General features: G+C 44.7%; 1 protein-coding gene across 2 annotated transcripts; it reads right to left on the bottom strand.

Annotated features, from left to right (window-relative positions):
• Window positions 1-97: 97 nt before the first annotated feature.
• TMEM9B (TMEM9 domain family member B) lies at window positions 98-8621 on the bottom strand. Of its 2 annotated transcripts, none has more exons than XM_062494254.1 (5): window positions 8490-8621; window positions 6683-6774; window positions 4901-5009; window positions 3862-3996; window positions 98-1262 (listed from the first exon to the last, which is right to left on the bottom strand). In XM_062494254.1, the coding sequence occupies exons 1-5, from the start codon at window positions 8562-8564 to the stop codon at window positions 1107-1109; spliced, it is 567 nt and encodes a 188-aa protein (XP_062350238.1). In that variant the 5' UTR covers window positions 8565-8621; the 3' UTR covers window positions 98-1106. The 2 variants fall into 2 exon arrangements, with proteins under 2 accessions (XP_062350238.1, XP_062350239.1); XM_062494255.1 differs by lacking the exon at window positions 8490-8621 and adding an exon at window positions 7928-7957.
• Window positions 8622-21458: the final 12837 nt, after the last annotated feature.

Genomic DNA, 21458 nt, shown 5'->3' with positions numbered 1-21458 from the left:
TCTGCTCTTCAGCATTTTTAGAGAAGTACTTTCATAGATGGAATTTACAGGCAGCATAATGAGGGAGGAAAATGATGACAAACTGATAATGCAGATCCATTTTTCAAAAATCAGTTTTATCTTTAATTGTTACATTCCAAAGGGGATATATGAAAGTTAGTCATCTAGCAACTGTATAACCTCTGAAGAGAGATGAGTACAGAGTCACAGATAAAAAAATACACCTAACTCCCAAGATGACCGGTGCTAGAGAAAGTATGTGCCTTACACCATCAATCCAGACAAATGCAGGAAGATTGTTATAATAAATATTTCCTCATATACTAGCTCCTGAGACCTTACCCATGAAAAGAAAGGGAAAAAATTTTAAGAGCTATCATACAACTACAATATATTAAGCTATTAAAGCAAAATAGAACAAAATGTCAACACTGTCTTGAATGTGCACTGCATTTGAATTTATCTACATCACAGTACTTGAAATATGCAGCTCCAGGAGTCAGTGTGCACTTATGTTTTGCCTTAAATCTGCAGACATCACTTGCCATACAAGCATCTTGAAAGTAGGAGTGCAAGAAACCAAATGATGAACACAGCCAGCAGGGTTTCATTCTCTGAGACCAAAACTACACTGCAAGACTTTGATTTCCAGTACCTAGCATCAATCAGCAGAAAATCCAAGTATATTTACAAAAAGTCTTTACATAAAGTGATTAGTGAGTTGTAATTACTGTGTTACCAGGTACTTTTTAACCACATAAATAGTAGAGAGAAATATATAGTTAAAAACCACCATAAAGTCACAACTGTAAATAATGTACCACAGTGGCAACCCAAGGTATCTTAGGGTTTGTTTTCTTTTCAGTTTTGTTAGTAAAAGCCATTTGAAAACATAAAGTTTTAAGCTTTTGGTTAACCAATCTGTTTAAACTGCTTCCACTCCAGTACATTCCTCCAAAGTTAAAATACCTTCTCAATTATTAATTTTTTTTTTTAATCAATAGCAAATTATTCCAGAAAACTCTTCTGAATTGGCAGGATTAGGAAGACTTCTGGCAGCTCTTTGCACTAGTCCACACGCCCGCAGCTCCTTCCCTGAGCGCCACTTAGCTCAGCACGACGTGCCGGTCGAAGACAGACTTGCGCTGCTCCTGCACCTGGAGCTTCCAGCGCTGCTGGGCGTATTCCACCTTGTTGAGCACGTTGGCGCGGCTCCGCGAACGGGCCAGCACGTCGTGGGCGTTGGCGAAAGGCTGGTGGTCCTGCAAGGGCAAAAAATCCACGGTTACGCCCCGCAAGTTCCAGCCACAAGTCTCTCGTGTCGTTACGTTCCGCGGGATGTGGGGGTTGCTTTGGTTTTGTCTTTTTTTTTTTTTTTTTTTTTTAAGGCTCCAACAAGCCGGTTAGTAACAATGACCGAGCAAGTTTTTGAATTGTTGGAATTGTACTTCAATTTCTCAGTCACGGGAGCTTCCACAGATTTCCCTAACACACACCACACTTCATTGTACTGCCAGTTACCTGCTGCCCAGAGACACCACGGTGAGCTGCAGGATCAGATCAGTCTTGCATCCATTTGCAGCCCAGAGCAGATCCAGGCACCCCCATCACTGTGAATGCACTCCACAAATGAATTAGGGTCGGTTCCCTGCCAGCTCCTGGCCATTTCCTGCCAGGCAGTTCAGGATGTTCACACACAGCTTCTATATCAAACCAACACACTCTGATGTTTACCAAACTGAGCCTATTGTGCTGAGCTGTCTGAAAGCACAGTGTCAATACAGCTGTTAAAGTGACAGAACTCAACAAGAACCGAGTGGTTGTTTAAAGTTTACTGTTTTATAACAGTACCTGCCAGGCTTTATTTTCTGCTAGCAAATATAGCCAAGTTATAAACACTAAGAGCTGGAACTGAACTTCTTATTTGGCTATTAAACGGTTTGGACAAAGTCATGCTGCTAAAGCTACATCAGAAAGCATCATATATACAAAGCATAATGAAAAATAACATCATTATGTCCTATATTAAATAACTGTCTTTTTGCATCCCTACATTTCGTATTCTTTTTTTTTTCCAGAACACTTTTGAAGACATTTCATTTAATGGATATTTTATTTGTGATACGACTGTGCAGAGCAGCTCAATAATAACTGTCACTGATTATCATAAATCAATGTCATAAACTGTACACAAATTATCAAAAATGGCACCTGTTGAAATGATTGCTGTAAGTCCCAAAGCCACAATGAGCATTAAAAAAATATGCTCACAGAGAACAACAGACAATCCCTGGTCAAAAGAGCTATCATCTCACCATAAAAAGTTATACAACTGGATATACTTAGAATGGGCATTTAACAGGAAACAGGTCACTTCATTCACAGGGGAAAAGAAAAATCATAACAGCAACACATGGTTTGCTACAGTAAAACACATGGTGGGAGAACACAGGGCAGTCTAGATGGTACTGGCCTTCCTGACAAACAAGATTCTCAGCTCCAAGGCTAGATACTGTCCATTTCTATGTAGACAATAAGGGGGGAAAAGAATTTAAGATCAAGAAGGACTAAGGAAGTGGCTTACATTCTTCATTTGCCACTATCACCAATGGGCAACAGGAAAGAGTGAACACACTGCCTTGAAATTAAGCCACAAAATCCACAGACATGGCATTTTTGAAGTGTGACAAGAATATCTCAGGAACTTGCAAGAGGGAAGGCAAGGATGGGGATAATTCATAAGGGACCTTAAATCATGTTATGTTCACAGAACAGTTACAGGTTAAGATAGATACAGACTTTGAGGTAAATTCATTCCACAGTTAACCTCAACTCTGCCATGGACTTTTTTCACTTCTTCTACCTACAATCAAAAGACTAACTCACATTTGGAGGCATTAAGATAGTTTTTCTAAGCTATAAATTTGTCTGAGGTATAGCATACAGCACAAGCTCACTTAATTCAAGTAGGAGCTGCCCAACTTGCTATAAGAAAGCAATGACTCTTCCTAGAGGAAGAGTCATTCAAATACTTCTATTCAAAACAATAACAAACCCTCAACCCAAAATACTCTCAGAGGTGACTGGAAAAATCTTATGTTGTCAATACAAAGACAGTTGAAACATGTCTACATGTAATACACAGGGAAGTTCAGAAACAGTGGGACAATCATCAGCCATCTTCACTTAAAAAGGTGCTTCTGTTTTCTAAGGGGATAATTAAGTATTCAAAATTAAGCATTTCTTCTAAATAATAGTTTTAATCAGCTATGCTTTATGTACCTTAACTTCACAACTAAACCATGGGATTGTGACCCAGTGCTAGAGATTGGAAAAGCCAGTAATGACAGGAAACTGTCAATACTGGACTACTCCCCTTCTCCCTAAAAAAAGCTCTTCTGACTTGTTGGAACATACTGTCACATTCTGATTTCTGGGTGCTTCATTATAGCAATTTCTTGTTGAATTTTTAGCATCGTGAGACTCAAAATGGATCAGTAAAAGATGCAACCCCAATACTTTCTTTTTGTAGACAGCAATTTAAGCAGTAAGCACTTCCCATAAAAATGATGGCAAGACTGGATCATTAACTCTTAAAAAGTTGTACTCCTTCTTCTCTGTGAAAACAATCTGTGCCTAGAGCTGGTATAACTGAAGCAGCTCTCACCTTACTACTTTCCAGCCCAGGGAAAAATGAAAGAGTGGCTTCACACAAGTCATCACACAGCTTTCTTTTCCTCTCCCAGCAGGAAAAGCATTTACACTGCCTGGCAAGAAAAGCTGCTCACCCCAAATCATTATTTATCAACAAACCATCCCAATCTTCATGCTAACCAAGTGCAGAGACTCTGGTGAACTCACCCCAATGTCTTCATCACTTTGTATGAGCTGTGAATGTCCAAGGAGACGCCTCTTCAGGATAGGCTCCACCAGGGTAAGGTAGACCATGTACAGAAGAAGTAGGCCCAAAATGGACAGGTATATGATGATTGTCACCTACATAACGCAAGCACAGTTTATGCCAAGACTATGACACTATGCCCCGCCCCCCCCCCCCAGTCTCACAACAGGCAGCAAGGACCAAAAGGCAAAGTTTGTTCTTTGGTAGTGTCACTGGATGATTTAAAAACCAGAAGGAAAGGAAAAGTAACAAATTACAACAAGTTATTAAAAGGGTTTAGGGCAGCTTGAAACAGTGAGACCTTGTAAAGAATTTTAGGCTATGCCTCTTAAAACAATTGAATGTTATAACTCTCACTTCCACCAAGACAATTGTTCAGCCTGGATGTTAAACAGGTGGCAAATCTGGGGCATCACCCAATGATCTCCCATTGTCTAGCACAGACCTGCATTCAGTCACCAAGCAAAATGAGAAGGCAAAACAAAACACCAAGCTTCTAAAATCCCAAAACAAAGTAGTCTGTGCTGTCAAAAACCAAAAGATGTGCTGCAGTCTATTCACAGCAGCCCAGGCCTCAATGGCTCCAATGGGACAAGAATGTGAAGAGCATAGAAAACATATGTTAGAACAAATACAGATGAAGAAAATTTATAGTAAGAAAGTAAGGCAGCTGTGTAATGAGAGGCCCTCTGAAAGAATAAGGGAAACAAAGCCTAAAGCTTGACAAAATATCTTAGAACATTCAGAATTTTAGCAAGGTGTAAAGTCTGATCTCAAAAGCAGAGATCTTCAATAAAGCATGTCAGGTTCATTTCTTCAACTAAAGCTTGATGCTACTGCTCCTGCTCAAGATTGTGAACAGTTACTACAGAAGAAGTTACATTTTAGGCTGCCTTAGAACAGTTTGCCCTTTAAAAATAGCATTTCTCTAAAAGACAACAGACATATTTACCAAACAGCTGAAGTCTTTAATATAGCCAACAGAATTACACTGCTTACCTTAATTGTGACTGAGCTTCTCTCCTCATATTTGCACTCACAACGTAAACAATAAGCTTCTACATCAGGTCCAGGGACAGGCATAGGCTCCACCACATGGAGACAATCACTGAGGAAACACAGAAACTGCCCAGTCAGTTTTGAGCTGGTTTTAGCTGGGCTGTTCCACTCTGCTGCAGGAGCTGAGAAGCTCAGCTTGCTTAAGCTCAGTTGTTCTAAACTGCAGGTACAAATAAATCACTATGTCACAGTTATGTCACTTAAATGTGAAATTCAGCTACTGACAAGCTGCTAAGTTCTAACTCAATACAGTGTCTTAATTTCCCAGTGAAACTATAAAAGCTGTCAGCAGAGTAAGTCCAAGGATATGAATCCAGCACAATTGCATCATTTGACACTGATGTCATGGATAAAAGTAAATTTCAGCTACTAAATCCACTTCCTTCTTCACCATACTCAAAAGAGCCTTATTCTATCCTTTCACTGTCTGAAGGGAGATTAGCCTGTCTTTGACATTCATGAACAGAATTTCTTTTTTCTTGTCATCACAAGGTACAGATATAGGAAAATAAAAACAAAAAAGGAAGTCAGATGGGCTGTTTCTCAAAACAGCAAGATGGTGATTAAAGAGCATTCAGCTTTCAGCAAAAGCATTTGACTTAAAAGATTACCAAATGTAAGTCAGTCCCCTGTGGAAAAACATGGTTGACAATATTATGGGCACTCTATAGCACAGCATTAAAATCCAGCTGGCATGAGACAACTGCTTCCAACAACAACTTATGTAATGTTGGTCTTTCTGCTGACTCAGGTTGTTATTCATAGTTCAGACCCCCAGGGTCCCTGCAGAGCACTGACAGAACTTGAATCCTGTTTCACCTTTCTTCTGGTTACCTCAGTGTGGGCACAGTCAGCAGCAGGCAGCGAAACAAAAGGGCTGAAGTGACAGCAGCAGCCTGGGACTCAACACCTAACTGGACTAAATTATGCTGCAAACATTCAGCCAGGCACCAGCTCATCTCTTCTGTCTTATTTGTACTTCTTCTTCATAGCTGCAACTGCTGAGTGCCACCTCACAGACCCTGGAGAGGAGTGGAGGGTTTATTTTTCTCATTTAAGTGAAAGCAGAACTACATTTTCCTCTGTGGAAGAATGCAGCATTCAAGCTACAAAAATCAAAATACATGCCAGGTGTAATCTGTGCAATTGGTGTTCCTATAACTGAAAGCTTGTACTAATACACTGCAGAAATCTTGTATGTTGGTTAAGTACAGTAGGAAGTCTGTTACTGAGAATATAAAAAATATTACTATCAGCATTTTTTCTTCTCAAAGTTGCTAGAAAGTGCAAAATCTACTAGAACCTCACAAAACTCCAGAAAGAACAGTTCCTAAATGATGGGATGGTTTTCAAGAGTAGAGCAAGCAAAGACAATACTCCCAAGTCCCAGTTCCAGGTTTGTGCCCCCTTGCCTTTACACCATTCTAAATCACTGGATTCAAAATACACCACTTTCCTCCCTTCTACTACTACCAAGTCTAAATAAACATTTAAACGTGCAAGCAAGCAAATGAAAACAGAAGACAGGGCAAAAACTACAGGGTTTAAGTCTTGTCCCTTGCTAGAGCTGAATTGTGAAGTACTTCTGAAAGAAAAGCTCCAGTAAGTTACAGCAATGCTCTGCTTTGTCCTGGAACCACCATAGGAGAGTCACATGTAATCACTACAGAACAAGTCTTTAACCAGTTAGATTTATTATTTGTATGCACCACACACACTCACCAATCTTTCTGTGAAACATTTTTGTTGTAAATATGGCCTGAATGGTCCTTATAAGGAGGGCAGATGCATTTACACCGGACATCCTCGGAATTCTAAAAGTGAAGCAAACAACGTGCTTAGAACAAATTCTCATAAGTTATTATATCATTCATATTATTTATATTGTCAGGGGTACAGAAGGCACTCTTCACACAAGGCTTGAAATATTTAATACAAATTACTTGCAAGTATTTTGAACAGTCTTACTTAGGACTTCCTACAAGTTTAAGAATACCCTTCAAAATTACTAAGCAAGTAGAGCAATTTGTCAAGTAACACTATTTGAGACAAAAACACATTCTTAAGGGAAAAGAAATGGCATTTAAGCTCATTCCTCTTTCTAAGAAAAAACACATGCAGAAATTGCTGATGTTGATTACTCAACTATTCAGCTTACAAGGACAGCTGCTAAACAGATACAGTGATAAGCTTAAAAGGAATGAAAGAACACTAACTTTATTTTAGCAAATAATAAGAGAAAATGGATAAACATAAAGTTCAAGGCAATTTCTACTGGCATTACAAAAGAATACAGGAACAAGCTTTCATAATGAACTTCTACATCGAACAGCCAAGCCAGAGTAACACTCAGTGGGCACAGGTCAGTTGGAAAACTGTGAGGAGCACAGAATCATAGAAAGGTTTGGGTTGGAAGGGACCTTAAAGATCATCCAGCTCCAACTCCACTGCTAAAGGCAGGGACACTTTCCACTAGACCAGGTTGCTCAAAGCCCCATGCAAGCTGGCCTGGCACACTGCCAGGGTTGGGGCATCCACAACATCTCTGGGCAACCTGTGCCAGTGCCTCACCACCCCCACAGAGCAGACTTTCTTCCTGATATCCAATCTGAATCCACCCTCTTTCAGTGTAAAACTTTGTCCTGCCACGCCATGCCCATGTAATCGGCTCTCCATCTCTTTTACATATTTCAGGTATTGGGAGGATTTCAGGTAATTAGGTCACCCCGAAGCCTCCTCTTTTCCAGACGAAATAATCCCAATTCCCTCAGCCTTTCCTCACAGAAGAGGTGCTCCAGCCCTGTGATCACTATCATGGCCTCCTCTAGAGTGGCTCCAACAGCTCCAGGTCCTTCCTGTGCTGGGGAACAAGGGCCAAGGGGTTCGAAGAACATACACCCCACCTACTACACACTCTACACCAAACTGCTTCTGCTTCCGCCACTGAGAAGTCAAACTGCTGATTACCATTCGAAAGAAGAAAATTCAGACGTATTTGGAGAAAATCGAAACGCGGGTGCTCTGACAGCAGAAGACACGGTGTTCTCTGCCCGCCACAAAGAACCACGGTAATAGTCCCAAATATTAACCCAGCAGGGACAAGACCAGAGCCCGCACTCAGCGCGGGTGAGGCCCGGCAGCGACCGCCGCTGGAGCTGCGGCGGGCCCGGCGCTCAGCCCCACCCAGCCCCGGGGAGAGCAGCTCCATCTCCCCTCGGAGTTCTGTGTGACGGTGTCCCTGGGCTCCACGGCAAAGCGACATCAATTACGAGCTTAAGGGGAGCGCAGGAACCGGGGCTGGTGCCGAGGCCGCGCCGCCGGACCCTGCTTCTCCGCCGAGAGGCACAGGGCAGTGCCCGCTAGAAACCACCGGCTCCGACCTTCCCCTACAGCCGGCCGGGGCAGCAATAGGGCCGGGAAGGCGGAACGACCCGCGGAAACCGAGCGCCCATCGGGGGCGGGCGGGCGGACGGAGGGAGGGCCCGGTACCGGGAGCACCACCGTGACCCGTGCCCCCCGCCCCGCTCACCTTGGCCTCGGCGCCCAGCCCCGCCAGCGCGGCCAGCAGCAGCAGCGAGCAGAGGCGCGCCCCGCTGGCCGCCATGTCGGGCCCCGCCGCTCTGTGGCCGCTTTACCGCCGCTTGTCGCCGCCGGGCCGCCGCCGGGCCGCCGCCGCCATCACTTCCGCCTGCCGCCGCCCTCACGTGCGGCGCCGTCCGCGCGCGGCGGCGTCCCCGTGGGAACGGCGGCGCCGCACTATGGTTCCGGGGTGCGGGCCGGCCGGCACAAAAATGTTCCTGGAATCGTGGGATTATCAGGATTGGAAGAGACTTCCGAGATCATCCAGTCCAACCACCAAGCCAGCGCTGTAACCACTAAACCATATCACCCAGCGCCAGATGCAGAAACTCCTGGAACATCTCTAGGGGTGGTGACTCCACTACCTCCCTGAGCAACCTATTCCAATGCCTGCCCACGCTAACAGTGAAAAAAATTTTCTGGTATCTAGTGTGAATATCCCCTGTCTCAGCTTAAGGCCATTCCTTCGAGTCCTCTCACTGCAGGCATGGCAGAAGAGACCAGCCCCCAGCTCACTGTGCATTGGAGAGTGAGTGGAGGTTCCCCGAGCCTCCTCTTCTCCAGGCTGAGCAAACCCATCTTCCCCAGCCACGCCTCACAAGACATGTTTTCTAAACCTTTTAGGAGCCTTGTTACCCTTCTCTGGACACACTTTAGTATCAACACGTCCTTTTTTAAGGAGAGTGCGTAGTTCCCTTAATACTGGCCCAACTGGAATGGGTTAGAAGTGATTATTACTACCACTCTAAATGAGCAGCACATAATCCAGTTTTTACATATCTGAACACACGGTTATATAAATCTTCATGCATTTTATAGCCAGCTGTTTCTCTGAGAAGATGTCATTAAAATCCAGGAATGTTCCTCATTTGTCATGTTAATTATCTCCACCCAAGAGCTGCGCTCACCTTCTTGCAGAGGGCAGCCAGCCTTGGTGAGAAGCAGCATTTCCAGCCGTGGTCCCTAAAACCTGGTAGATTAAACAATTTACGAGTCTCCCCTACTGGTGTGGGAACCCCAAACCCACCTGATGCTGCCAGGGCTGGACCCAGCCTGTCCCTGGCACAGCAGCCACTGCTGAATGAGGGTTTGAGCCCAGCCTGGGAAAGAGCTGCGGCTCATCTCAGCTCCTCTGACACCTTCACAGAGGAGCAGCCGGCACTGTGACTCAGCCACTTCATTCCTTCTCCTCCTTTCCACACCTTCTGTCTTTCTCATAGCCATTCCTGTACTGGAAGGGAGCTGACACGAAAAGTGGAGAGGGATTCTTGACAAGAGTAGATAGTGGCAGGACAAGGGGAATGGCTTCAGACTGGGAGTAGGTTTAGATGAGATATTAGGAAGAAATTCTTTACTGTGAAGGTGTTGAGAGACTGGCACAGGTTGTTCAGAGAAGCTGTGGATGTCCCATCCTTGACAGTGTTCAAGGCCAGGTTGGATGGAGCTCTGAGCAGCCTGCTCTAGTGGAAGCTGTCCCTTCCTACGGCAGTGGCATTGGAACTAGGAGAATCTCTAAGGTCCCTTCCAACAAAAACCATTCTACAATTCCATGGTTCTTTGTCTAAACTCCCAAGTAGCATGTACATGGCCAAGAGCTGCTCCGTTTTCCCTCTCCCTCCCCAGCCCCCACTCGGTGGCTGTAATTTCATAATCCTTTAGATTCAGTCAGCTTTTCAACAGTGCTCTTCACTCCTTCCTAATACAATAAGTTGTGTAATACTAGCAGTGCATCAGACATCTCAGGGAAAGGAGCTCAAGTTGCTATGGAAACACAAAACACCTTTATTTAAAATTCGGGGGAAATTGCCAGCAGACTGTAACGAGAGTACATCAGGTTTCAGTCTTAGCCAAACAATTTGTCTATTTAATGACTGTATCTGCAATGGAAGTGTTTTGAAGCGTGAAGGTGGCTCTGTGTCTTCCCCACCACCCACAGCCATAGTCTAAGATGGGCAGATTGACTGCTGAGTCGAAAAACATGCTGAATCTTTAGAAAAACACAGATCACATTTTGGGCTGAAGTAAACAATATGCCATTTCAGAGGCATCCCTGCCTTTGGAAGAGTTTGGTGTAGGAAAAGAGAGCCTGATAAACTGATTTTTTAACCCATTCAGAAAGTTTTGATACACAGGTAATAAATGTGCTCTTATTTAGGTGGCTGGAACAGCCTCGGGGACCTTCAAGCCCAGTATTGGAGCTTTCTCAAAGCCAGGAAAACAAAAACAAAAAACAAAAACCAAAAAAAAAAAAAAAAAAAAAAAACCAAAAAAAAAAAAAAAGGAACTTGTAAGCCACAAGCTCTTGGTGCTGCAGGAGGTAAAGGCTACGTCTTCCCGAAGATGAGTCCATTCTTCCCCAGAAAACAATAAGTGATTAGGTAAGCAAAGCTCCTGGATGAATTATTAAGAAAGGAATGCTGGGAGTTTCTGTCTCGACATTAAGATTTTTTTTCAGTTTTGTTTCAATATACTTTTCAATGTATTTGTCAGCACACCAGTATCAGAAGCAACAGTGTTAAACTACAGGGGTTTTTTTTAAAAAAAAAGGGAAAAAGACAGCTAAAAAATGTATACAAATTTGATTTAAAGGAAGTTATTAAATGACTGTCATGACTATAATTGCTTTCCAGCTTGCTAATCTTCCAGAAGGGCTAAAGATGTGTTTCATCTTCAAGAGAGCTCTCACTGGATTATCAGCAGTCAGAGCTTTAGTGGCAGCAGGCTGCTCCCTGTGCTGCTCACTCTGTCCTTACTGCACCAATCCTCTTCAAGCTAATGGAGCTGGGTTCTCTCATCTGGTTTGCTTTTTTGAAAATAATGTACACCCTTCTTTAATAACAAGATTTGTTTGAGGGTTGTAACTATACATTGGCCTCTCCAATGTAAACCTTGCACTTGGCTGCCAGTGTGCTGTGTCAAATTACAGATTATACAGTTTTGTAACTGCTCTCACATTTGTCTCCATTATCAGTACTCACACACCAAGTGCCCCCAAGAGCTGCTGGCAATGGCTTTGATTATTCAAAGGCTCTACCTATGAGGCTCTGGGGTCTCTGGTCACCCCATGAAGGGGTGAGCTGGGGGTGCATCCCCCTGAGCTATTGCAGCACAGCCTGAGTCAGGCTTTTGGGAGCAAGAACCAAGGCTGTGGAACAAAGACAGCACAAACTGTGCATCTCTAGGCATTGGGTGGGGCAGATGCTCCAGGGCCACATCTTTTCGGCTCAGTTATCTTACAAAAATAGCTTATAAAGAGCTTTATGTTTCCAGGCACTGTATGTGCAGAGCTAGCTCCTGCATGTTCTTTCCTGTTGCAGGAGGCTTCCCAGAGCCACATGGTCTCTGTAGCTAACAGTGCACTAAGCTGTGCTTCTGCTCCTCCTTACTGTGCTGCACATGTGAATATGAGTACTTTAAAAGCTTTTCTCTGCAAAGTACCTTTATGCTCTCCGGTAATTACACTGAGCTCTGCTGTGCTGTGTCAAACAATTGGTGTAGGGCTGCTTCACACACTGCAGCTAATTGTCATGGGGTGGATGTTCCTCAGGACAGGTAGGGATAGATGGTATTTACTATCACTTAAATCATCCACATTATGATTATTTTTACTAATGCAAATTACCATCTTTTTATGTCACTTCAGCCTATTCGCATTCAGAACTTGCCTGCTTCCCTTTGTTTTCCCAGCTGAGAAAATCTTTTCATTATCAATGATGATATAAAAGAAAAATCTGAGGGGATTATGTAAATAAGTGATTGAATCAGCACTTCTGCATTTATTGCCAACATGAAAGGGGTGTGACATTTGCACAGAAGAACAAAAAAAGTAAATGCACATTCTTTTTTTTGTCTATTTCCTACGTTCAGTTAAAATATTAAAATTACTGCAGCACTTGTTGTCACAGCTGCCTTTACTTAGCAAAGAAACATAGGAAGAGATTAATTACAATATCAAATTGTAATTAATGAGAAAGGCTAATGAGAAATTCACCTTTCAGCAGACTGGTCATCAGCATCCATCTGAAAAAGCTGTGTCACTGGTATTGCATCCCTTCAAATAAACAGCACAGTTTTGTCTCATGAATTTCTGTCAGGGGCCCAAACCCCAGTGCCTCGGTTCCGGTCTGGCTGCTGTTCTGACCTCATGGTCTTTGATCTCTGGAGAATACAAAGAGAAATCAATGCCAGTGGGCTGGATGGGGTACAAGGTTTACAGTAAAAGCCAGCTCTCCAAATCTGGTTCATCTCAGGGACCCATTACATTACAGTAATGCAATGTAATGGCTCGTGGCTTCCTTCCATAACTGAGGCATTATTTTGCAATCTGCTGTCAGGAGTTACATAAAGCCTTTCACAGCAGAAATGCATGCATACGGAAAGGGCAAGCTGGGCAAACTGTTTACCTCTGTATTTCTATATTTGTATTGATATTTATGATATGAAGCAAATGGAGGGAAGTGCTGAAAGAGCTGTGCATTTATTTTATCTTTCTGTCTCAGTGAATTCACTCCTGACTTTTCTGCCAGCTGTAAGAGTTCAAGGTCCCTCTCTGCTAATGCAAGGTCAGCCAAGGCTCTCATACACTGCAGCAGCTGAGTCCCCACATCACACACATGGGGAGCATGCCCTCTTCTGCCTATGGTTTCAATTTGTGAGATATATCATGCTCTTATCAGAGTCATTCCTGCTGCATGTCCCTTCCTTCATCAAAGGACACATGCTGCAAATACAAGGAACAGCAGCTTGTAGGCAAGACAGGCTTCAGCTCTTTAACAATGATGTCTAAGTCCATGGCTCTGGCTTCATCCATTGCAGCATGAAAAACAGCTTCTAAATTTGTTTGTTTAATCCAAAATTTATAAATAGCCTCTGCCAGCCCTGACCCAGCAAGACCTCAGATGCCCCGCATGTATGGCTCATGGGGGAGACAAGGTCACTGCTGCTCCACACACTTTGCTGCTCCTTGTTCTACCCCAGAGAGCTTTTGCTAGAGGCAGGGAGGCAAACATGCCCAAAAAGGAGCCTCCGTTTCTTCTTCTTACAGAGTAATCCACAAGGAGTACTCTAATACATCCATGCTTCCTGTTTTATATTCAAAGAGATCAGCACTAGAAGTAAAGTCACCATGAATCCAGAATGTGCTCTACCAAGTGCCAGCCATTTCATTCCAATCTTTGCTGCAGCCTGCATGGAAACACCATAGCCAGGGAGAGAGAGGTTAAAAGCAAGGTAAGATTATGTTTATGATACAACTCCAAGTATTTTTGTGGCAAAGTTTACCATTACTTGCCTCAAACTTGTTGCTAAGCAGCAGGGCTTTCAATGACCTCAACAAGCAAACTGGGAACCCCTCCATGCATTGGCTCCATTTTCTTCCCTTGCCTGCTATTTTGGTCACTTTTCCAAAGCATGTATCAAGCAAGCCCTGGATGGCTGCGGGTCCCTCATTCACACGTTGGTGTGGGTAGGAAATGAGGAATGTTCACTCAGCACCTTGCTGGCCTGGGTCAGCAGCAGCAATGCAGTTACTGTGCAGATGCCTGCTTTAATTAGGAGCTCTTCACTTTGCCAGCAGACCTGGGGAAAGCAAAGTGAAAGCTTGGAGGCAATGAAGTGCATTTTGCTCTTTTTTTTCTGTTAGCATTTTCAGCTTTTGTCAGATCTTTTCTTACCTATTGCATTTAAATCTACTTCCGCTCATCTCTGTGGTGCAACATTAACTGTGTTCTTTTTCATTTAGATACATATTCCTAATAATTAAAAGAACAGGAATCTCTGTATTCTTTATCCAGGAAACCATTCACGACCATTGTTTGTCCATCGCAACCACAGTATAACACAAAGTATTTCTTATAAAGCAAATTCCAACAATTCCACATGCATGGGAGAAAATAAGCTGCATTCAAAGACAGCATTGTGCAAGGTAGGTCTGATACTTCAGATGACCACAAATATTGACACTATGGCAATATTTTATATTCTGAGCTCGCCCACCATGGTGATGTACTTGCTGACCAAGATCTTCGGCCACTGCCATGAGCCATTATGAATGCCAGATTCACAGGCAGTTAAAATGCGCACAAACACGGCGTAAAGTCTTTCACTCAAACCAGGAGTGACACCACTTTCACATAAAGGGAGATTCTGGCCTGCCCATTTCATTCAGATTCAATCTCTGCTAGCGACAGCCGGAGAGCTGGCTCTGGCAGTGCTGCAAACAGCATCGATTTTGTGCCACCGCCCTGCCAGCGTTTGCGAGAAGGATGCGGAGCAGCGGATGCCCTACTTGCCCTGTTCCCATGACAACACCCTGCAAAGCAGCTCCTGCCAGCTTCCCCGACTGCCTCATCGCACTGACAGCGTGCCCAGGCTCCGGCTTTCCACCCAGACAACACCTCTTCCTTTAATTACCCAAAAGCCTTTTCCAAGGAAGAAAGATCTGTTTGAAATAGCGGTGCTTTGATCGTCAGAGCAGAGGCATTAAGCTCTCCACCACCCAGACTTGGGGAGAATGGCTGAGTTTGGTTTGCCATTCATGCTGCTCCTTGGTAAAGTAATCAGGAATGACTTGTGGGTTGGCTCCAGGACTATATTCTTCTCTTCGTTGGTGCTACTTCTCCTTGTATGCTGAAGTGAATTAATATCTAACAGCTCTTCAAGTGACTCCTGATTTCATGTAGTAGATGGCAAATAGTTGCAAATGTTCTGGAGAAAACAATCTGCTTTTCTTGGGGGTGAGCCTTGGCCTGCCAGTCCTCCAAAAGCTGTGTGCCTCCTGGTATTCCATGAGCAAAGCTTGAGACTGATAGGGCCAGCAGTTCCTCAGGCAAAATGAGCAGGAGCAGATGAGAAATATGGAAGATAAAGATGGGTTCAGGGCATTGAAGCCCTGGCAGCAGAGGAAAGTAAGATAAGTTTTCCTGCCTGCCAATCCAGCATAATGCTATAGTGAGGTAGAGGATGATATTATTATTTCTATTTTCTTTTTTACTTTTTTCCTGTACAGGTTCTAAGCCTTTCATATGTAGATTGAGAGCTCAGTCTGTGGCTTTGGCTGTACCACTCCCAATTGCTCAGTATTTGCCCCAACAGGTGCATGTTGTCGTCTGGCTAGGAGGAAGTCAAAATTAGGCTTGATAACCAAAAAATAGCTGATATCCTTACTAGGACTCACCAAAGGACACACAAAAGGACTCCTCTAGGACTACCCAGCTGAGAGTAGCTTGCAGGTGAATGCTGATAAGGTTATTCCCTTTCTGCCATATGAACAGCTCTGTGACTGTGAAGTTCTCTGTCCTGGCATGGCCGTGCCCATACCCAGGCCAGGTTTTGTGAGGTGTGAGTGACAGGGCCTCCCTACACTACACCTGAGGATGGTGACAAGGTCCATAGGTGACAGCACACAACTCATCCTGAGGACTTACCTCGACAGCAGCACCTGAACTCACTGGGCCCTGGCTGAAGAGTTTTGCACCACAGCAAAGACCCAGGGTAAAATCCACTGCAAGAGCCAGTTGCCCTGGTAGACAGAAAGCATTATATGGGTTACTGAACTCAGGATGTCCATTGGAAGGCTGTTCATCCTGCTGCTGGGTGACAACAATACATGTATTTTGATTTGTTCCATTGTCAGTGTTCTCCATCCTAAGCATTTCTGTGACCCCAGCACCAGCCTGCACAGTACCTTCCACTTAACTCAATTACTGGCTCATTTGCTATTCCATTTTATTTGATCTGAGCCTTAAAGACCAAATCACGTGTCCTGCAAATTACTCAATGTCCATCCTTAACTTGGATGGCTTCAAGCAGGTGCTGAGGAACAATTAGATCACTGTCCGTAGAAGCTGCTATTTAACTAAGAAAGAAAAGACAACTCTAAATAAGACAGATGCAGAGAGAGCTCAAAGCTTGCTCACACTGATAATGAAAATTAATAAAACATCATTAGCAGTCTCCAGAGAGTTCAGTACATCATGTGCCTCTGAGATGTGCTTCTGGTTGTTCTCTGCCTGACAAGAGCACCCACTTCTCTCAGCTCAAGGGCAGAAAAGATATTTGCTGCATCAGTTAAAAGATTAAAATTCAGGGCCTTTTTCAGAGAGAGTTGGGTAGCTTTCTTTGAAAGTCATTTGGGCCAGCCTGTGGCTTGGTGGTGAGCAGCCAGGATCTCTGGGGAGATCAATAAATGCATGCAGGTGATTCTACTAAATGCACAGCCTTGCTTTTCCTCCCACAGAGTGGGACTTACCTGGAAACACTCCATTCTGAGCAGTGCTCCCTGGGGGGCTGCTTCTACACCTAAATGCAGCCGTGATGGGTAAGCAACATATTCCATGCAAGAGTTCTCAGGAGAGTTGGTTACTAATACCAGTCTCCTAAGGATTATTTTAGCACACAGTTAATTTTACTGAAACCTCATGTCCTTCCTTTTGCCATCCTGCCTCTTTTTCATTGTCCAAGTTGCCCTAATTTTAACTTATCAGCCTCAAAAAACTGGACACTGAGTCCATTCCATTTGCATTGCGTTTAACACACTGGACCCCTGGTTAGAGCTTCTGAGCTTTACAACAACTGAATGTTTTGTTTGGATTTGTGTTTGTGTCCTTTGGATCTGGTTGTTTACCCACCACCACTTGTTTATTGTTTTGTAGTGTGGGAGTTATGGGGAAGATGAATAATTGACCTTGCTGGTTAAAGATTCATCAGTTCAGGCTTAAAAATCAAGACAAAAGAATCTAAAAGAGTGAAAGAGACTCAAGATTTGTGTTTGCACACAAGCACATAGTGATGTAGACCTGCAGCCCTCCCACAGACCAGTCTTAAGGTTGATGCATGTTATCTCTTCATCCTGTCATGCAGCATCCTGAGAATTTCTGTCCTGAAGCTGGACCTTGGGGTTTGACCCTTGGGATTGACCCACTGACCTCCCTGCAAAAGTGGCAGTTCCCAGGGCCAGGAATGGGGCTGTGCCTTTGCTGTGCCTGGCCTCTGCTGCATTAGTTACCTGTGACCCCCAAGAACAAACAAGACATATTTTTCTCCCGAAACAATAAGAGGCAAGTCTAGATCACCTTAACCTGATTTGGGATGGCAGAGAGTGGAGGTGCAGGGAGAGCAACTGATGTGGGCTCATTGTCATCAGTGTCTTCTAATGCAGTTTTTGAATGAGAGCATCCTATTAACTCCCTGAGTACAGACCACAGTGATTCACTGTGCTAGAGGTTTCTACAAGTAGCTTTTTTTGCAGCTGTCACTGTGCTCAGATTCTCCCTAGATAAGTACAGGTGAACACATTAGGCACTTCCTAGCTATTAGAACATTGACCAGGACCATAAGAGAAATGTCCCCACTGAGACATGTCTCAGCCCCCACAGCTAAACCTGAGATCTTCACTCTACTCACTACTTCATTGGAAGTCACTGAACAGGACATTGGAAGGTAGCTTGTGACCTTAATATCACAGCAGCAGAGGAAGGATAGAAGGAAGGATGGAAGGAAGGAAGTAACAGGCAGTTTTCTTTGCAACAAAACGTGGTCTCAGTTGGAGCAAATTTAACCAGGAGAATGCTAAGCTGTAAATGCCAAGTTAATTAGACCTCAGGCATAATTTGTTTTTAAAAATACGCTGTCTCTTGAAGGAACAAGAGCCCATTTCCCCTTCTGTTAGCCTTAAAAGCCAATCTGAAAAATGCCATTGAAGTCTAAACCAAGAAGCATCACGATGCTTTCAGTAGAGAAGCTTTCTGTGAGTAGGAGCTTAAAATCCACAGATTTCCTCTCTAAGCCTGCCAAACCAGAAGGCTGAACAGCCTTCCCAGGGCACCTCTTACAGCAGACCCACTCTATGGGATTTCATACGATTGCACTGTTGAGGCCCAGTTTCTTTGTTACACCAGCTCCAAGCCACATTTTGCCCAATTATGGTTTTTCTACTTCTTCACCAGCAATCAAAAAGGCTAATGGCAAATTCCTCATAATTTTTTTATGTGTCCTGATCTCTACTGGCCTGGATAAAACCAGGTCACTGGGCTGCAACTCATTCATCTTGGGCTTTGTCTTCCACCCAGGGATTTTGAAATGTTTTTTGATTTGTGATCTAGGAAAGATCAATGATTAACTCCCAATTACATTTTAATTTCCAAATTATTAGCCAGTGCCGTATGGTGTTGCACAGTTTCTCTTTGCCCCTGCTCTCCATGACTCAGTATGTTTTGCATCTGTCAAGTGCCTGATCACTCTCCTGATTGCTTCCATGTGATCCTGTTTGTGGAGGAACGGAGGACTGAGATTTATAGCAACACTTTAAAATATATTGGTTTTCTCACTGAGGTCACAGGTTTCAATGTTGTTCCTTCCCTTATGCAGTATTTTCCTATGCTGCCTTTGCCAGCATTGCCATTGAGATGCTTCCAAGCTGGCAACACCTGAAGAATTCTATGGCCAGCTGTGCAGGCTGGGTTGCAGGTAACAGAGGTACTTGGCCCTACCTACCTTCTCCTCACAGCAGAGAGAGTTTTTAGGTGGCTGGGTCCTGGTGTCCCCTCCCCAACCTTCCTGTCAGTCCTCTCTTAGTGCTTCATCCCTTGGTGGGAGCACCTGGCACCAAGGCAGGGCACCGGCTTTCTGCAGCCCCTGTGTCACCCGTGTCACTGCTGCCAGCCAGAGCACGGGGACAGAGCAGCCCCCAGTACAGCCCCTTCATTCCAGTCCAGAGCCAAGCACAACCAGCTGGGTACCAGAGCACAGCATCTGTGCAGGCTGTGCCACCCCACAGGCAATGAAACCCCAGAGGCACCTCTGAGTGCTAGGCAGAGATTTCCTCACCTGCAGTATCTCCACTGAAGGGAGGAGGTTGTTCTCCTGCTCTCTGAGAAAGAGGTCAGAGGTGCGTGTTAGGAACACAAGGGCATGAAGCAGCATTAAGAGCTCCCCACCTTCCCCACCTGTTCTGGATTCTGGGCAGGTTTAGGGTTAATGAGCACGTAACTTTACACCAGTTCTCCTTGTGCAAACCGAGGCACTTTTCTGGAGAATCCAAGCGCATCTTCCTCCCTGCGGGGACAGCCACAAGCCCCGGGCATGGATCCCACCGCATTCAAAAAGCGAGAGAAAGTCCCTGCAGCTTTCCCCCTCAGCTAGTTCTCCTGCTGCCGTGGCTTCCTGTTATTCCAAAACTCCTGATATTTTTAGGTTGTCGACTGTCTTCTTACCCACTTTGGGAGTGATGAAATCTCAACCTGGGGAAGTGGTTGCAGCACCACACTAGTAACAAAATCATTAAATCAATTGCCTTTGCAGTAAAGCCATCTCTGGTGAAATGTCACTGATACCCGCAGTGTCATCTCCAGAGCCTGCAGCCCTTCGTCAGCCATGTGGTTGTTAACAGGGGAGGAGGAGGAGGAGACCAGCGCATGGCTGAGCTACTGCCAGCAGTGCAGAGACCATGGAAAAGAGAAAAAAAAGAGGAATCTTAGCTTAGGAGAGGGAGCAGACTTTTAATTAATGGAAACCTAATACTTCACCTTCATCTATTAAGCAGCAGGTGATAAAGCAATATAGACCTCAGCTGATGTTTGTCCCATAAAATAAACCCAGCAATATACAGCCCCAAGACATATGTTTATATAGAAATAAGTCATCAAATTATTTGCTCCTGAGACATAAGAGTTAGATTTGTTTTCACAACATGTTGAGCATCACTTTGTCATCAGTAATAGAAAAACCAGTAGAAAGGACCTCCCTGTAGAGCTATTAGATAACCAGACTACCCTGGAGATAACTGTGAAGAGGCACTCTAGCAGGTCACATCTAATCCACTGCTCTGCTGGTAGAGCTGATGAAGAAATGTTGGTGGATCTCAGCAGGATCCAAAACGCACATGAGTGATTACAGTGTAGGGCTACTCCTGGCAATGGCCTCTGACTTTCCACTGCAGAGTGGCCAGCCCAGAGGAGCTAAGTAGCAAATGTGGTAGAAGGAGGTGGGGTGGTGGGGTGAACCCCACTCTGCAGCCCCAGCGTGCTCCTCCTCTGCTGCTGCCTGCCCACATGTACTCAGGAGCATCACTTGCAATGAAGTACAGACATGAGTTGGGAGCCTGACAGCCACTCTCCACCAGACCTCCAGGTCCCTCCAATTTTCATTGTTAATGCCTTTCCCACATGGGCCATCTTAACTGCAAGGGCCCAAGCATCAAGATCCTGTATGTTCCACCAGATTTTGAAGCTGTGCAATGGGCACACCAGGGCTCTGTTTAATATCTTCTTCTTCTTTGACTGCTTTGTCTCAGCTTTAGGCATGACCAAAATGAAGACAAGACATGGTCCTGGAGGGAGCAAAGATGTTTTGTGCCACCACACTCTGCTGACCACATGAGCACAAGGGACAGTGCTTTGGCCAAGGAGCAGCTGGCTCACTGAGGCTGCTTGGGAAGGGGGCTGTGCTTGCCCTCACCTGTGAGATGTTTGTACACAGCATGACAGCATACACCAGCTGAATAAAACATTCAACAAAACCCTCTCCCACCCCAGAGGCTTCTCATCCTCTCACAGCTGTTTTTCATCTCCTGAGTCCTCCTCATCCCACATGGCTGCAGGCATTGCCCTCTTCTCTGCCCCCACCACCTGCCAAGAGGCAGCAGGTCCCTTAGTTACAAGGTCCTCCTGCAAACCCATGCCAGGGAGAGGTTGCTGAAGGGGCACAGGCACATACCTGTGCTGGAGAGGAGCAGGAACAAGCACCCAGGGCTTGCAGAGCTGGTCTGTAACACTCAGCTGCTGTACCATTTACCCCTGTGACCATGCAAGTGCTTGACACAGAGACCTGATACTACTTCCCCTATTCTGTAATCCCTCTAGACTGAGGTGAATGCCTGTCTCCTGTAGCAGCTGTCCTGTCTTATCCTGTTCACAGGAGACAC

Source organism: Cinclus cinclus, chromosome 6 (assembly GCF_963662255.1).
Source record: "Cinclus cinclus chromosome 6, bCinCin1.1, whole genome shotgun sequence".
In the NCBI taxonomy this organism is placed as follows: Eukaryota; Metazoa; Chordata; class Aves; order Passeriformes; family Cinclidae; genus Cinclus; species Cinclus cinclus.
Note: the sequence above shows the minus strand (reverse complement) of the source record. Positions and strands in the feature narration are given on the sequence as shown.